Genomic DNA, 16,525 nt, shown 5'->3' with positions numbered 1-16,525 from the left:
ATTTATCCGACTGCTTATGTGGAGAACATCTTTGTACATCAGATAACTCACCACTGATTCTTCACTGAATTTACAGTAAGTCGTAAGTTTGGATCATTCTAACATTTAAATGTTTTCCCCTGTAGCTACTGTTGATAAGACTCGTTGACTTGCTCATAGGTGAAGCTCCACCGCAGCCTCAAATCGTTTGCAGCATCCAACAGGTTGTCTTCCAGGGCTCGTATTTAGCTCTGCTTAAAAAATGCAAGCCTAAAGCATCAAGCCGTCACCTCCTTTTACTGTAATAATATTTTGTCAGTTAAGGTGGGCGGCCGTGTCTTGGTAGATTTGCGGTTTTACCATTTTCTTTCCAGTTCCTGATGATGGATTGAACAGTGCTCTGTGAAATTTTAAAAGGTTAGGATATTTGTTTTCTAACCTAACCCTGTTTTAAACTTCTCCTAAACATATTTACGCACGACTTGTCTGCTTTGTTCCTGGCTGTCAACTAAAAATAAGTTTACTAATGTTCTCTAACATATTTATAATGAGACTAAATCTCACACACGTGGACACTATTTGATAACGGGTCCCTTCTGAAGGCAACTAGTTTTACTGGGTTGTATTTTGGAGTTTCTGAGAAAAGGAGGTTGAACAAGGAAAGCATCATTTTAAGATCTTACTTTAAATTATTTTGAAAACAATGTTTATTTTCCTCCCACTTTAAAATGATCGACTACTTTGTGCATCAGGTAGAATCCTAATAAAGTAGATTGAAGTTTGTCGTTGTAACAGGGAAAAATGCATTTTGCAAGCCAGTGTGGACCCTAAACCTTTCTGATCCTAATCCCAACAAGAAAAAATAAATAAATCCATTTCCTTTGTTTAAACCTTCACTGATACGAGCTGCTTTGGCCTGGTGTGGATCTGGGAGTCTGACGCCACTTTGCACCTAGAATTCAACAGAACCTCACTTCTCAGTGTGAATTACCTTATGATGTCTTGTTTGTCACATGTAGTAATCAAATCTTGTTTTTGTTTTTTGTCTGTCCCAAAAATGTACCTGCAGAGAAAGGGTCGTTTTTTTACATTCTAAGATCATAAAAAAAAAAGCATGAATCAAACTGTATCAAACACATTGTAAATGTGTGTCCGCCATGTTTTAAGAAATATCGTGCTTTGGAAGATTTAATTATAAGGCATTTGAAAAAAAAAAAAAAATCATCTGCAGTCAGTCTTTACTGAAATTATGACTTTTCTACTCGTTTTATTCAAAGCCTGTTTTTTATTTTATTTTACCCCTTTTTTGACTGGCAAAGGGAACGTTTATTCCAATCTAAATCTGGATACCGCTTTCTGTTCTTTAGTCAGGCAAAAATTACAGGTCATAGACTCTCTTCACTCATCAAAAGTTCCACTCTAACATGAAATTGTGAATTTTAGGTGGATTTTTGCAGTAAATGCATTGTGGGTAGAAGTGAAATGGTTGATGGGATAGACGCAGCCCTGAGTTTCCCTCCTGAGATTGTTTAATACAGTCTAAACCCTAGACTCAATGTATTGTTTTGTTTTTTCCCCTTTAAGAATCAGTCAACGGATGTATTAAATATGCAAAACCAGTATTTGAGCTTAAAAAAATGTCTCATATCTTTACAGCTAAATCAGGCAGGGTAATGGCCTTCACTTGTGTGTTTGGTGTTACAGTGGCATTATGTGAAGGGACCATCTGATCAGTAAATACAAACATATCAGAGTGCAAAGAACTCCTAAGTGACACCATTTTGTAAATTTTACGCAGAATCCACAACATATAAAAAATAAATTAGGCATATGCATACTGTATGTTTGTAGCACTTTTGTTTTTTGACTTTCAGAATGTGCCTAGAAAAGGAGAATCCTGATGTGTAAAGGTTTTCACATGTTAAGCAGTTCGTATTCAGAGTAACCCAAATGTGGCATTATCCTTTTAATTTTGGGCATTCTCACACTTACATCAGCTGGCATCAGGTCACAGTTCCTCTATTTAAAATGTAATCTGTGGCCCCTTTGGTTGCCTTTTCCCAGATTCTCAGGGCTGCCTGCATCTCCCTTTGGTCTGGGCGGTTTGCGCAACTCCTTATTGCTTCGTGTCGGCCACACAAGTGTGTCTTCCAAGTGATGAGAGGGTTACCATGCTGTCCCCACACCAGCAAGCATGTTAGCAACAGAAAGCAGCTCAGTTTCTCATAATTAAAAATGAAAAATGTGTGTTTAAAGAATGTGGAGGGTTGGCCAAGTTAGACATTTCAGTGCAACCCTGCCACCTTGTGGAGGGCATAAAAACGACATGGGAAAAAATGGAGGGAGAGCAAGAACTCAGGAGATGGGACAAAAATGTTTATTAAATATAAAACTCTTATTTTCTTACAGAAAAAAAATACAAAGTTTTTGGTAGATTAACAGAATCGCAGTGCTCTGGTTGAACGCATACATATATAGCTTGAAATACATTAATAAAATTATTCTAAATAAAAAGGTACAATAAAAGTACACAGAGCAGGAAACATTAAAAGTCCAGATGGAAAGGTTTATACAATTAAAGTTAAAATATAACATACTAAATCAAATGTTTTAGTGGGTGTAAATAATTTAATGCACTGCGAGAATAGCATTCAAAATACTGAACACCGCCAATTAGATGGGAAACCATATATGCACAAGTTAAAAAACAAGCGCAATCTTAAATTTTGCTCTCCAATTCCTTTATCACAAGCTCTGACCACAAAACGAAAAAGCAAAAGAAGAAAAGCAGAAGTTCAGCATGTGACACGGCTCCCTACGAACCGCTGTTCATCTGGGCCAGAAATAAACCGACTGGGGGGCGTTTGGACAGTTTATGACAAAGTCTAGATGGGAGGTGGATAAGACCCTGGATTTAGTTTGTAAAGTATTCTGTGTTAAAAAAGGAAGTTTATATATATATATATATATATAATATGTGTGTATAAATAGGAAAATAAATACTCTTCCTACGCAGTGCATAGTTTACTTGTGAATGTAGTGTGAACTTCAGCTGTAGTTGTCAAGCGGGTGACAAAACACGTGCCAGCGGTTGTGTAATTCACTGTCTGGTATGAGACTCTATGCAAAGCCATCAGATTCTTCAGCTTAGTCAAATACTGACGTGGAGGCCCCAAGGTCATGAACACTGCTTTTTAAAAAGGTTCAGAAATGACATATTACTGTTGTTTTATGCCTAGTCCTCCCACAGGTGGGCAAACGTGTTTCCCTGACACTTTTTTTTTGTTTGTTTTTTTGCATAGATCTAAAACAGATATCAAAACAACGCTTAAGGAATAATCGACCGATCGCCAACCTAAATATCATTTCGATACGGCAAAAACATTTTGTATCAAGCTATTAACCCTGCCGAACTGAAGCACATTATACCTCATGTCATGCAATCCAGTCCAACATAAAAAGAAAACAAACAGCCAAAATACAGGAGTCGAAACTTCTCAGCCTCCACAAATGAGGCATCCCAGCCTTTAAATAACGAGAACATTTCACCGGATTGCATTGTGAGTTTATGTCTTACAGGCATTATGAGGACGCTCAGTCTGAACAGAACCCCTGCATGAATTATCCACCTGTTATCCGTACGGCTGTTTGATTTCCCTTAATCCAGTTATTTACTTACCCTGATCTGATCTTAACTAAGGCTGCGATATTCTGTTGCGCGGGGGAAGTAGTGAAATGTCTTTGGTCAGGTGCTGATAATAGCACAGAAACAACTTCAACTCCAAATATTTCCAGCACATCCGTGTGAAACAAAGGCAAATGTGGGAAATGAGTACACCTAGACTGTAACCCAGAGGTTAAATGGTTTTCTCTAAAAAAAAAAGTCCCCGGTGAATCCGTAATGATGCCTTTCATAACCCGCTTCCTGCTTCATAACCAAGACAGAGTCATGGTTTTCAACAACATCAACGGTAGGCCGAGTGAATTTCACTTCCATCAACTCATCTCGACTTTAGTGTTGCTTTCAGGGAGAAACGCAGGGCTGCCAGTGTGATGGTATTTTCTTCCTCCCTGGTTAACTTTGCACTTCTGAGAAACGGCATTCATTTGGATCTTTGGGTAACAGAACCAATTTCATGCTCTAAGTCTTGTAGGGCTAAGGTGCAACTATCCCCTACTCCTCTATCTGCTTCTGATTTATTTATTTAGTTACCAAAATATTTTCAGTCCAGAGATCCCGATGCGGTTGAGTTCGAGCTTCGCGGGCGGATTTCGGAGCAACACCGGTTCCCCCGAGCGCCGCCGAGGCGGAGCACTGACCGCCGCCGTTCAAGGCTGCCAGGGTTTCCTGTCCTTGCCTTTCTGGTCAGGGAAGTGCTTGTAGCGACATTTGTCCCCGAAATGGCAGCCGGTGGTTCTCCAGAAGTAACACTCGTCTCCGTTAACTGGACCACGTCTCCGAGGACTGAGGAGTGAGAGATGAAAAAAACGCAGAGGAAAAGAGAGCAAGAAGACGCGTCAACTGCTGAGTAAACTGATGAAAAACACTCGGTTGACTTAGTGGAGGACATAAGGACAAGGTGGACAATGGCTTCTTCTGTTTGGACATTTTTTCATATTACAGCCAAAGTTCTATGTATTTTGGGATTTTATTTGATATACCAACATGAAAAAACGTACAATTTTGGAGTGGAAGTAGAAATAATAAATGGTTTTCAACTTTGTTTACACATAGAAGACTAATCAGTATGATGTGCATATGTACTCAGCCCCCAATGTCAATACTCTATAGACCATCTAAAGGCCCTTCATTCTTTATAAAATAGCTCAAGCTCTGTCAGATTGGATAGACAGTATCTGGAGCAGCAGTTTCCAAGCCTTGCTAAAGATTCTCAAATGGATTCAGGTCTGGATCCTGATGAATTACCATGTTTTTCCAGCTGTGGCTTCATGTTTTGGGTCATTGTTCTACTGGAAGGTTAAACACCGTCCCAGTCTCCAGTCTTTTGCAGCCTCCAACAGCTTTTCTCCCAGTGATTTCCCCGTTTAAAGTGTCATCCCTCTCCCCATGGACTCTGACCAGCCTGATGCATGATGCTGCCACTGCTTTTCCACTCTTGTCCCGTGGTATTTGCACCCCGATTAATCCTCTCCCCGACCAGTACGTCACTTCAGATGGTTGGCAAGGTCCATCCAGCTCATGCTCTCGATTTTTGGGTAGATTGATTTAAACAGTGCTCTGTGTAATGCTCAAAGCTTGGAATGAGGTTTAACAAAAGCATAAAAGCTCTAACAAACATCTCCAAATGTTATCCAGAAGCAGGCTAGTGTGTTCCTTGGTCTTTATGAAGGCCGTTTGTTCACTGATGCTGTTTAACAAACCTCAGAGGCCTCCACACAGGTTATTACTGCAGCTGATCGCAGCTAATTGCTTTTAGGGGAAATCAAAGTAAAAAAGGGGCGAATACAAAATGCACATCCCATTTTTCATATTATTTTTTGCAAAAAAAAAAAAAATGAAAGTCATCTATCATCATTTGATTATACACTACTTTCTGTAGGTTAATCACGTATAAAAGCCAAAGGAAAAAGAAGCTTTTGGTTGTGGTGTTAAATGCAGAACATTTAAAAAGGGATATGAAAACTTTGCCAAGGCATTGTATCGCACCCAGACTAAAAAAACGAAAGTTTCAAACATGTCTCTTACCCAGTTCCTGCCCCTGCCTGCTGCGTGACGGGGAGAAAAGTCCTAAGAGGAATGGGAAGGACCCTCTGAGTGCGGCGGTCAGGATACCTTACAACTAAACGCGTGTTTTCAATGCAATAACCCTGCAAAAACAAAATATATACTTTCATATGACACCTTAATCTTTGAAAAAGCAGGATTAATAGAGGCCTTAAATGTGGTAAAGTAAACAGACAAGCACTGACGTTTAGTTTTTCCATGGCTTGGGCTGCCATGTTTGCATTCCTAAAATTCACAAAGGCACAGAATCTCTCATGCAGCACACGGATGCTTTCTATGTCACCATACCTGCAATGGAAAGCAAAGCAACATTCAGACATCAGATTTTATACTTTTTCTATACAAGAGGCATTTGCTTATGCGGCCGGAATTAAAGCTATACATGAGGAAGCTTTTAATACTGCACCACTCTAAAGCCATACATTTTAAAAAGGTCCCATAAATGCTTCTCCGTTATCTCCGTCGTCACATTTCCCACCCAGAGAGATGAGCAAGGGCTTCTAAAAGAAAAGGAAAAATATTTTGGCTAAATATAATACCGGAACTGGATATACAATGCAATCCCAGGTCAGTAATATGAATAAGTAGTTCTTAATCACCTGACCTGGTTTAAAAAAAAAAAAAAAAAAAAAAAAAAAAAAAAAAAAAAAAAAAAAAAAGAGATTACATATAATAAACTAATTGAAAATAAAATAATGGCTCAAAAATCATATTTACACTCTTGTGACACCTTAGTATGCCTGAACAAAGGTCACCTACCCTGGTTGCACAACTGATGTATCAGGGCCTCCCGCTGCAGAAACAAAAACATTGCGGAAATACATTGAAATTTAGCTGCAAGCCATACAGGAAGGCCTGTGGGATTCTATACATCGAAACACCTCAACTACAGAAAACGCTGATTTATTTTTTTACCTCTAGCTGCATCTGACGACAGGACAGCCTGCACAGATGAAAATCTCTCCAGCAGTAGAACACTTTGCATCTCTTCAAATCCAAACTCCTACGAAAACAACATGAAAATAAGCCACAGTGAGTGAGGAAACGACTCCGAATGTGACATCTAGCAGGGAAACTAATGGGACAAAAAAAAAAAAAAAAAACTAAACTGGTTTTATGTACCATTAGCTGGAGGACTTTGCAGCTGAAGAGGTCATTGACTGCCTCCTCGCAGTCTTTGTCCAGTTTTAACACCTGCTCCATAGCCTTCTCTGCCTCACTGTAATGCTACAAGCACACAAGGATTTAGCAAAACGAACCACACAGGCTCACAGATTTGGACGTTCAGCAGAGATCCTTCTATGCATATTCATAATTACAGTTCTCTGTGCTCACCTTCATACCAATGAGTGCTCTGCCTTTGCGAAAGTATCCTTTGGCCCACTCTGGAGCCAGCTCGATGGAGCGTTCTGCATCTCCCAGCGCCTGAGGATACTGCTCCAGACAGTAATAGCAATAGGAGCGGTTTCCAAAGAACCTGCAGGATTGGGATTCAAAAAAAAATTTTTTTTAAATAAATTATTTGAACTGTACAAAAACACACCTTAGTGCATGGCTTCTGCTTTGCAAAAGTATTCATAGCCCTTAGAAACCTTCCACATTTTGTCACATCACAATCACAAACTTCTGTGTATTATACTGGGACGGTATGCTATAGAAAAAACACAAAGTGCTGCATAAATATAAAAAGGGGAATACAAAGGATACACGGTTTTCAACATATAACCATCTGAAGTATGGCATCATTTGTGTCCAGCCCGCTTTAATTCAATACCATGAAGCTGAGCAACCAGTTGCCTTCAGAAGTCACCTAATTAGAAAATAGCATATATTTGTGTGTAATTTCATCTCAGCGTAAAAGCGGCTGTTCTGTGAAGGCCAGTGAGGTTTGTTAGAGAACATTAGTGGACAAAGAGCATCATGGAGACCAAGGAACACAGCAGACGGGTCATATGTAAAGTTGTGGAGAAGTTTAAAGCAGAGTTAGCTCATAAAACAATATCGCAGGTTTTGAACATCTGACAGAAAAACTGTTCAATCCATCGCTGCGAAATGGAAATTGATATCCATCCACCTAAAGCGACATGCTGGCCAAGGAAAGCATTAAATTAGAAACGCTAAGAGGCCCGTTAATTCTGGAGGTGGTGCAGAGATCCACGGGTCAGGGGAACGCCATCAACAAAACTATCTGTTGGACACTCCACAGATCTGGGGCCATATTGAGTAAAGTCCATAAAGTGTTTTCTATGTTCAAAAGCCGAAAATGGTTTATGGGGGGAAAATAAATAAATTCTGGTTTATGCGCACGCTCACCAGCATCCTATATAAATTACAGCTTCACCTGAACGTGTTCTGCCTTCTAAACACTCAGATTCAACCATAGTCAGTGCAAAACCCCTAACAGATGGCACTGAGTTTAAATAAGATAAGATAAGATAAATGAGCCAGCTGATCACTGTTGTTTCATGGTTAACTATGGCAGTCATGGAGAAAAAGCAAAAAAAGCAAAATATTTACAGCAAGGTGTGTAAATCAGAGGTAAAAACACATGCGGTTCACATGAGAACTTGTTTAAAAGTGAATCTTATTGCCGTCTTAAAGGTTGGAGGACATCGCGGAGCCGTGCTCCATGTTGAAAGTCCGGATTGTCAATCTGAAGTGAACTAACATTTTAAGAAGCCGGTGGCATGCTCCACAGTTAAGAGAGCATGGGTTGGAGCGGTATGAAGACCTCTGTGGTCTGGGGTTAGGAGTCAGCATCTGGAGGCGGGGGCAGAATGCTGTAGGGACTCTGACTCAGTCATCATCCTGGGTCAGGAAATCTTTGACCCCCGAAAACAATGGCCCCTCCTAATTCTCCTTTGTAACGTAGTCCTGCAGTGCCACGTCCACCATGCAGCCTTACGCATAAGTGTCACCACGACATTCACATGTTTACAGCAATCAGTGTGATTGCCTCACACCTTGTCACAATTTATGTGTCAATCTGTGGATATACACACCACCTCAGAGATCACCGCTGGAAGGAGTGTGATGGTAGACATAAACCCTGATAAAATGTTGAGCCCACTTTAATTTAAGATTTAAGTTGACTTATGGGCCTTTTTTATTTATTCGAAAGGTCTTCGTGTGTAGTTATGGCTCACCAGTAACACCGCAGTTTAGAACGGCGATGGTAAATTTGACCAATGATTAAAGCGTGATAAGGAGTGACTCAAGATACAGGATTGAACTAAATACAGGACACAAATACAACCAGAAACCTTATTTTTAAGACAACAGTATTAAACATAAAGACAAAGCTACACTTAAATTGTTTAGATCAATGTGTGTGAAAGGCCCAGTTAAAATCCAAACCCAGACTAAAGGAACCTGTGGCAAGACTTAAATTGCTGTCCACAATCAGCATCTAGACTGAGTCTGAGCAACTTTGCAGAGAGAAATGGACAAAAAAAAAAAAAAAAAAAAAAAAAAAATCGCTTTCTAGGTGCTGAAAGCTGGTAGAGACACGTCCCATAACAAGTGCAGATTTAACGGCAACAAAAGGTGGATATAGACAGGGGAGATTCATGCAAATACACATCACACTTAGCCTCTCATTTTGAAAGAAAATAAAAAAAAGTCTGTGGTTGTGACATGACAAAAGCTGAAAATGTTTGAGTAAGAATATTTTACAAGACACAGTCACTTCTCACGGCGGCAGAGGAATGTACCTGTAGTCCTTTGGATCATACTTTATGGCTTCCGTAAACATACAGACTGCTTGTGCATACTGCCCCTCCTGCACCAGCTTAATACCTTTTTCTGCAGGACACAAACAACCGTAAATAACGTCCAGTTAAGACACAGAGCCTGAAGGCTCGACCACTGTAACACAGAGGACATGTTCGGAGAAAGGAATGTGGAATCAATAATCTGCTTAAAGCTTTTGTTAACATTTAAATTAAAAATAAATAATCTAGCAAAATGGTTTTGCCAAAAGAAAGGAAATCATTCTCTACCTGTCAGTGATGCGCTTTTCTTAGTCATGTTGTCAGTTCCGTTTGTCTGAAAACAGAATAACACTTTCATCATGTTACGTGCATGACGACAGACACAGCGGCGCGTTAAAAGGCGGTCGTGGTCCCGTCAAACCCTCCACCCCAACAAACTTTGGACCGGTCAGAGGAACACAATAAAGCATCGGGGGGAAGTAAACAGATCGTTGTTGTTGTGCTGCTGAGCCACTGATTACTTCATTCACCTCTTTTCTGGCCTCGTTTTCCTTGTTTTCTTTGGACTTGCGACTTGATCCTTTGGGTTTGATATGGCTAGCAGCATTAGCAAAGAAGGCACTGCTCACATCCCACTCTGGCTCCTGTAAAACAAAAACAAAACAACTAGAAACGTTCAATTTCTGAAGAAATTGAAGAAGGCGCCCGCCTGGTGGTATGCGTAACCGTCAAAGGCAAAGCTTTCGAGTTCCTTGGTTGTAGGCTTTTATCGCTCGGGGATTTTAAATCAAATCTGAGTGAAAAGGATTTGTCTTCCTCAAAACCAGCCGGCAGGAGAAGGTCTGCATCGAAGCAGCATGGAAAACTGGTGTTATTAAAACACGATTAAATACTTCAATGTAGCAAGAAAAAATGAAATATGTGAATAAAAATGTTAAAGGCTTCATTTCGATCCTGCAATCTCTTGATTGGCAGCCAAACACCTAACCCACTGTACCAAAGACCAATGCCATGCACAGCTCTGAATTATGGAGAGGTCAACTATGTGGTTGAAGAAGTGGTTTTTGGTAAATTTTGTCACCAGGGTAACTGGAAATGGCGTCAAGTACAAAAAGCCCGCTTCACGGCGTCGAGACGAACATTTTGATGTATAGTATGTGGGGGTACACCCTACGGTTCGGCCTGTATTAACAGTGATGGACCCTTATTAGGTGGATAGTATTAGGTTACGCGCCTAAAAAGCCCAAATCACTGCCGTTAGATCATGAGCCACCACATGCCTTCTTGCTTAAAAAAAAAAAAAAAAAAAAAATAACTACTTAACGATTCATAATCCAAGTCTTGTGGATTCACGACAATGCTAACAGCATTAGAGGATGTGTGATACACTTAGACATGCTCGGTACCTCTTCGGCGGACTTGGCTTTTGTCTTCTGCTGTCCTTTGAGTCCTGCAGGCGTCATGACAGGAGGGGCAACCAGGTCGTCAGAAGCAGCAGATTCTCTTTCCTCGATCTCCTCTGTTGTTTCTCTCTGTTTTTCCTCTTCGGCCGCGTCTGCTTCCGACTCGCTCTCGTCCAGCTCAGACTCGGCACCGGCGTCCTCTTCGTCGTCCTAACATATGCGGGGGACCACACATACAATCACCTTCCAAAAGCAACAGGAAGATGGAGAACATCTTTATGAAGGGATAAAGTAGGGCTACCTGTTCAGCGTTGTCGCTTTGCTTGACCTGCTCTTGCTTCTTGCGTTTCCGGCGACGCTAGAAAATGTCCGGGGCATCAGTTATATGCGGCAAAAACAAACCGCAGATTAATAATCATTAACCGCGTTACCTTCCTCTTGGCTCGCCGTCGCTCCGCTTTCCGCCGGACCTTTTCGCCCTCGCTCAGATCCGCATCTCCGTTTAACGCGTTCTGGGCAGACACACAGAGAGAGCCGCTCAGCTGTGCACATCACAGCGTTGCTTTTGCTGCCAAAGCCGTTTGGGTCAGGATGACACCGTACCTGTGATAAAGTGGCATCGTGACATGGGTCAGAGGTCGCAGCAACACAGTCCATCGGCTCCTCCTGCAGCACAGCAGGGCCTTTTGGGGAAGCAGAGAACACGGCTCATTGGACCTTGATGTCAAACGGAAATTGTTTAAATCGTGTTTGTTATCTAACTTTTGACCTCTAATCTCTGTTTTTATGTGGAACTATTTTGCAGGTTTTTTTTTTTGGTCTCTTTGAATCTCAATGGGATTATTCCTGGTAAAATAAAAAGGTTTTAAGTGCTTCGACATACATTTCTTTCATTTTTTTTTTTAATCGCAGTTGCTTCTTTTGGGAAAATAAATAAATAAAAAGCAACCCACACCACTCATGTTTGCAGTATAATCACTTCCTGTTCCACCACAGGTATGGCCTGGCTACATGTTATCAAGGTATGCTAAAGTTTGTGAAAGGCTCTTAAGGTTTACTGTCCTTTTAACATGATGTCAGCTGTGTAGCACATAGAAAAGTAGAAGTAGCCCGTTCACATCTGCTGCTGGTGAGTTCAGAATCAGAATCAAGTTTAATCGCCAAGTAGGTTTGCACTTACAAGGAATTTGATTTGGTGTTGATGGGGCAGACAAAAAATAAGAATACAGTAAAATAAGGAGTAAAAAGGATATATACACGGAAGCTGTATACACTCAGCAGACTGTGCGTCAGTGTAACGCAGAAGCTTGTGAGTCCTGAACGGGGGAGAGAGACAGTTGCCTCATATCAAGGTTACTACACTTCTGTATCACAACACAAGACTGTTGAAACATATTTCTGGTTTTGAAAAACGCAGACCGCCATGGCACAGAAACTGTGCCGCACATCCCTTTTGTCAAATGAACCCAGCTTTAGGACAACGTTGGCAAGCTGTAACAGCCACGTCTGTGACCTAAGCAGAAAGCCCCAACTTCCCTAATCATTCCTCGACTTGAAAGCAACCATTGACCAAAAACGTCTTTGAAGATGAGATGAGATATCTCAATGGATGCTTCCAGACTAAAGTCATTTTTTTCCCCCTTTCATGTTTTTTTACCTGAGCCTGAAGGCTTAAATATTGACAATTTTGAAAGACAGTCCAGTGACTTCTTTATCAAACTCCAACTCTGCAAAAACGTAAACAAAAATAAATAATATTTTCTTAAAATGACTGCATTTGACCTTGATTTGAGCAGGTAAATAAGATGATCTGCCAATGGAAGATTTTTGCACTTAAAATAGGAACAACTCATCTCCATCATCTTATTTAAAGTGCAGGATATCTAATTACCTTATTTTAGGGGTCAAAATACTCATTCCATTGGCAGATATTATTTAGCGGCTCAAATCTAGGACAAAAACACAAATTTCAAGAACATTTCACTTATTTTTAGATCTGTTTTTGCAGTGAATAGATTGTTCTCTCCTGAGGATGTGGGTAGTCCCCAGGTCATAAGATAAGATAGGCTTCATTGATCTCACATTGGAGAAATTCACATGTGAGATAATAATAATAATAATAATAATAATAATAATAATAATAATAACAACAACAAAATAATAATAATAGTAATAATATGCAGTAGCAGTAATAGCATCATTTATTTAAAAAAACAGCGTGACAAGGTTGATTGTTGTGAAGGCATCGCTGTTAGAGAAGCTTGTCAACACTAACCCATTGCACATTTAACATGATAGCAACCTGTTGCTATCATGAGTTTATGTAATTCTTCTGTGGGATTTTTCTTTGCTAATTACAGTGTTTCATGTGAATGATTTTAAATGTGATATTCTTGTCATCTTGAGGCGTAAGGATTAAACTATTGTTTAATCTTCAGGCTCTTCTGCTACACATGTACAGTGGTAAAATAAAAATAGACTTCTGGCTAACTACTTCTTTTTTTTTTTTTTAACTATTGCTTTATGTGCACCGTCCTCAGAAAAACAAGCTAAATTATAATTATTAGATTTGCAGTTTTACAAAAAGCACTTACAAGGTTCAGTAGGTTTTTATTCAGTGTCATGGCAATAAAGCAAGTAACTAAATGTAACGGATAACATTATACTTGGAATAATCAGTTATATTGGTTTTAGCGGCAGTGGGAATAACAACAAGAGATGATGTCACAGTTCGTTTTATACTATTTACTGTGTAAATACTATGATCCCGTGCTATTTTTACTCCTGGCTGTCATACTGAATCTCACCTAAATCCACGCTTAGCCCACAGGGACCAACAACCTGCACTGACTGAAAACATCCCTGTACAGTGGAAAATGAAAACAGCCGGTTGTTTCCACCTCACTTAAAAAGGTCAGTGTTGCACTTTTTACAACGTATTAACAAAATACAGCTCAAGAAAATCAGGCCATTCCAAACTTTAATCACTTTTATTATCGTAACTCAGCGCTTGGCGATCTCCATGAGTCCCCAGATGGATCTTGTGTTAAACGGCTGGAGAAGTGAGCATGTTCCTCAGTCACATTCAGGCTTAGCCACTTTAGGCTTTTATCAACAAAGCAAGAAACATTTAAAAACGACCCGTGGGTGGAGACAAATTATTCCTCAAGCTTTGTGAGCACCAGGAATGCTTAACAATACGGAGCAGAGAACCGCTCAGCGACATTGATTCATGCCGTCTCTCTTTGGTCTTAAGCAAGAGGAACAGTTTGGCCATCGCACACCGCAGAGAGTCGCTCCGTGGAACGCCGTTTCTCGGAAACCTGGCTGAAGGCGACCTGCAGAAGGGGGCGCAGCGTTTTAACATGCTGTTTATTGTTAGGACTTGGAGCAAACGGAATCAGTTTATCTAAGGCTGGAGATGAATCACACGACAAAGACGGAGCAGAAACGAATGGGCTTGAAGGAAACGGTGCAGTGTCAGATTTCCATTGGCTCAGCAAAGTATTGCGGAGAATGACAAATCCATACCTGGTCTCTGACTCATGTTGTGACTCGTGAAGCAGTGATGGACAGTTTTGCCTTTCAAATTCATCCATACTGCATATGCAATTTCTGCTGGAGGAAGAGGAAAAAAAAAAAAAAAAAAAAAAAGACAGGGCCTCTGGGCTTCCTCATTCTCTCAGTGTTTGTGTGTATTCCCCTGGGCGTAACAGCTCTGGTCACCAATGCAGAAGGTAATAAAGGAGTCACCATAAAGCTTGCTGAAGGAATCCAGACTTTTTTTTTTTTTTTTTTTTCTTCCCTTGTCTTTTCTCCAAAAATGTTCATGTGCTTAAGTAAGGAATCCAGCCCTGGAATGCATCTGAAACAAACATAGTGTCGTGAGCAGGAGGAAATAAAAGTCAGCTGTTCACGTCTGCCCCACTTCTCCTATGACTAAAGTCTCAAATGTCGCCAAATCGGACTTTCCGTTCGAGGATTACCAAAGGTGGAATGCTCTCCGAACACTTTAGGGATACAAGATTGGTGGACAAAGGCAACAAAAGAGCCTCTGTCTCTTCTGTTCAGGGAAACGTCCCAAATCAGAGTGCAGTTGAAAGGTGAGCTCTTTCCACAGGAATGCAAAATAACAGTGCATCATCAGGAACTGGTGGGCTGGACCAAAAAAAAAAAAAAAAAAGAAAGAAAGAAAAAAAGTGGGGAGGGAGGAAATAAGCCCCGTTCCGTGTTTGTCTTTTGACAAAAATGTCAATATGCCTTATACATGTGCATGTTGCTATAACAAAGTGCACCTGGAAGACAGGACTGTGTGGTGGGGGTGGTGGAGCCCTTTAAGAACAAAACAAAAAAAAAGGGAAAACCTTCAAGACCTTCTGTCTCAAATAAAGAAGTTGAGCAGTTTGCAGATGTACAGAAAAGCCTGAAATCTGATCACATAATCAATAACATCTGTGTGCTGAGGCCAGGAGAGCCCAAAGAGTCATTTCTGGATGCTCGGCTGCCTCTAATCTCTCTCTCTCTCTCTAACATACGAGATCCTGTCGTACTAAAAAGTGATTTCGCAGTTTAAAAAGAAAAAGAAAACGAAAAATAGCTTCTTCTTTTTTTCTTTTTTGCTAACTTCAGAGAGACAATAGACACTCTGGCTTATATAAATACAGGCGTGATTTTGCCACCTATCTTGAGGCATTGTTTTCATACCAAGGCGAACAAGGAGCGGAGTCTGTTTGTTTTGGCCTTTAAAGCTAACATTTATCCCCCTTTAGGCACATTTACCATGACGGCACCCTGCCTCGGGAAGAAAACCCTCGGTTTGAAGCGTTTTTTAGGCGAAAGTAATACATTCTCGACCGACCAGAGGCGAAGTAACAAGTAGTGGGGAAAGGGTGGAACTGGCAACACGGGAACTTTTCGGTGCTCACGCCAACTCCATTGCCCTTTCGACGAAAACAAGGGAGACGCAGAGCAGCAACAAGTACAAAGGCAACCTCTCCGCACGTCAGCCTAGCTCCCGACTTTTGTTAAAGCCATTACCGCTGTCGCTGTGAAAAGTTGTGGCCAGTTTAATGAAAGTTTCCCAAAGAGAGGGACGTTTTCTTACCGCTCCCGAGTCCCAACAGCCGGCATATGTCTCTGGTGAATTTCATGAGCGCAACCATCCAGCATTATCCTCTCAAAAATAAAACAAACCCCCGAATGGATTTTTTTTTTCTTTTTTTAAACTGCGGTTTCAGTCGGCCTGGATACTCTTTTCACACATCGGGACTATCGCTATCTGCTGCGGGGGATCTTCGGTGGTTCAATCCACTTCCTGAGCGTCAAACGGCCGACGCTGCTGGGTCCTCCACCCTGAGCCAGCGTCTTAAAGGCGCAGGACACAAACACCTGCCGGCCTGAGAGCGAGAAGGGGATGAAGCTATTCACCAAGAAATAAGTCAGCAGATATACCAGTCCTGCATAATTGTGCTAAAGGAAAAAAAGTAATAATAATAAACAAATGTACCCACACACCTGATTAAATGCTCAAATTGTTGACCTTCAGATCAATACGATTCATTTCCCCCCTAGAATGCATTAGGTTTTGATCTCAAGATTAACTGACTTCCCTGAATAAGCTTTTGCAACATGTGTTAAAACATGTGTATTTTGCAAAGGGTTTGTAAAGCTTGAGAACAGCAACG

General features: G+C 40.8%; 1 protein-coding gene across 1 annotated transcript; it reads right to left on the bottom strand.

Annotated features, from left to right (window-relative positions):
• Nucleotides 1-2,334: 2,334 nt before the first annotated feature.
• zgc:123010 (RRM_SF domain-containing protein) lies at nt 2,335-16,186 on the bottom strand. The gene is made up of 16 exons (XM_012880560.3): nt 15,946-16,186; nt 11,445-11,524; nt 11,273-11,353; nt 11,143-11,199; nt 10,845-11,051; nt 9,969-10,082; nt 9,727-9,772; nt 9,439-9,529; nt 7,061-7,202; nt 6,848-6,952; nt 6,641-6,728; nt 6,485-6,518; nt 6,148-6,225; nt 5,911-6,013; nt 5,687-5,808; nt 2,335-4,444 (listed from the first exon to the last, which is right to left on the bottom strand). The coding sequence occupies exons 1-16, from the start codon at nt 16,001-16,003 to the stop codon at nt 4,309-4,311; spliced, it is 1,542 nt and encodes a 513-aa protein (XP_012736014.2). The 5' UTR covers nt 16,004-16,186; the 3' UTR covers nt 2,335-4,308.
• Between the last annotated feature and the right edge of the window lie 339 nt (nt 16,187-16,525).

The sequence above is a fragment of the Fundulus heteroclitus genome, chromosome 22 (assembly GCF_011125445.2).
Source record: "Fundulus heteroclitus isolate FHET01 chromosome 22, MU-UCD_Fhet_4.1, whole genome shotgun sequence".
Classification (NCBI taxonomy): Eukaryota; Metazoa; Chordata; class Actinopteri; order Cyprinodontiformes; family Fundulidae; genus Fundulus; species Fundulus heteroclitus.
This window is presented reverse-complemented; position numbering and strand designations above follow the sequence as displayed.

What these genes read in the sequence shown, in the direction of transcription:
- zgc:123010 (XM_012880560.3), bottom strand. Translation starts at nt 16,003, where the DNA reads ATGGTTGCGCTCATGAAATTCACCAGAGACATATGCCGGCTGTTGGGA. An exon ending in GCAAAGTCCTCCAGCTAATG is followed by an intron (nt 6,729 to 6,847) that starts GTACATAAAACC and finishes TTGTTTTCGTAG; the next exon opens with GAGTTTGGATTTGAAGAGAT. An exon ending in CAGGCAGGGGCAGGAACTGG is followed by an intron (nt 4,445 to 5,686) that starts GTAAGAGACATG and finishes CTCACTCCTCAG; the next exon opens with TCCTCGGAGACGTGGTCCAG.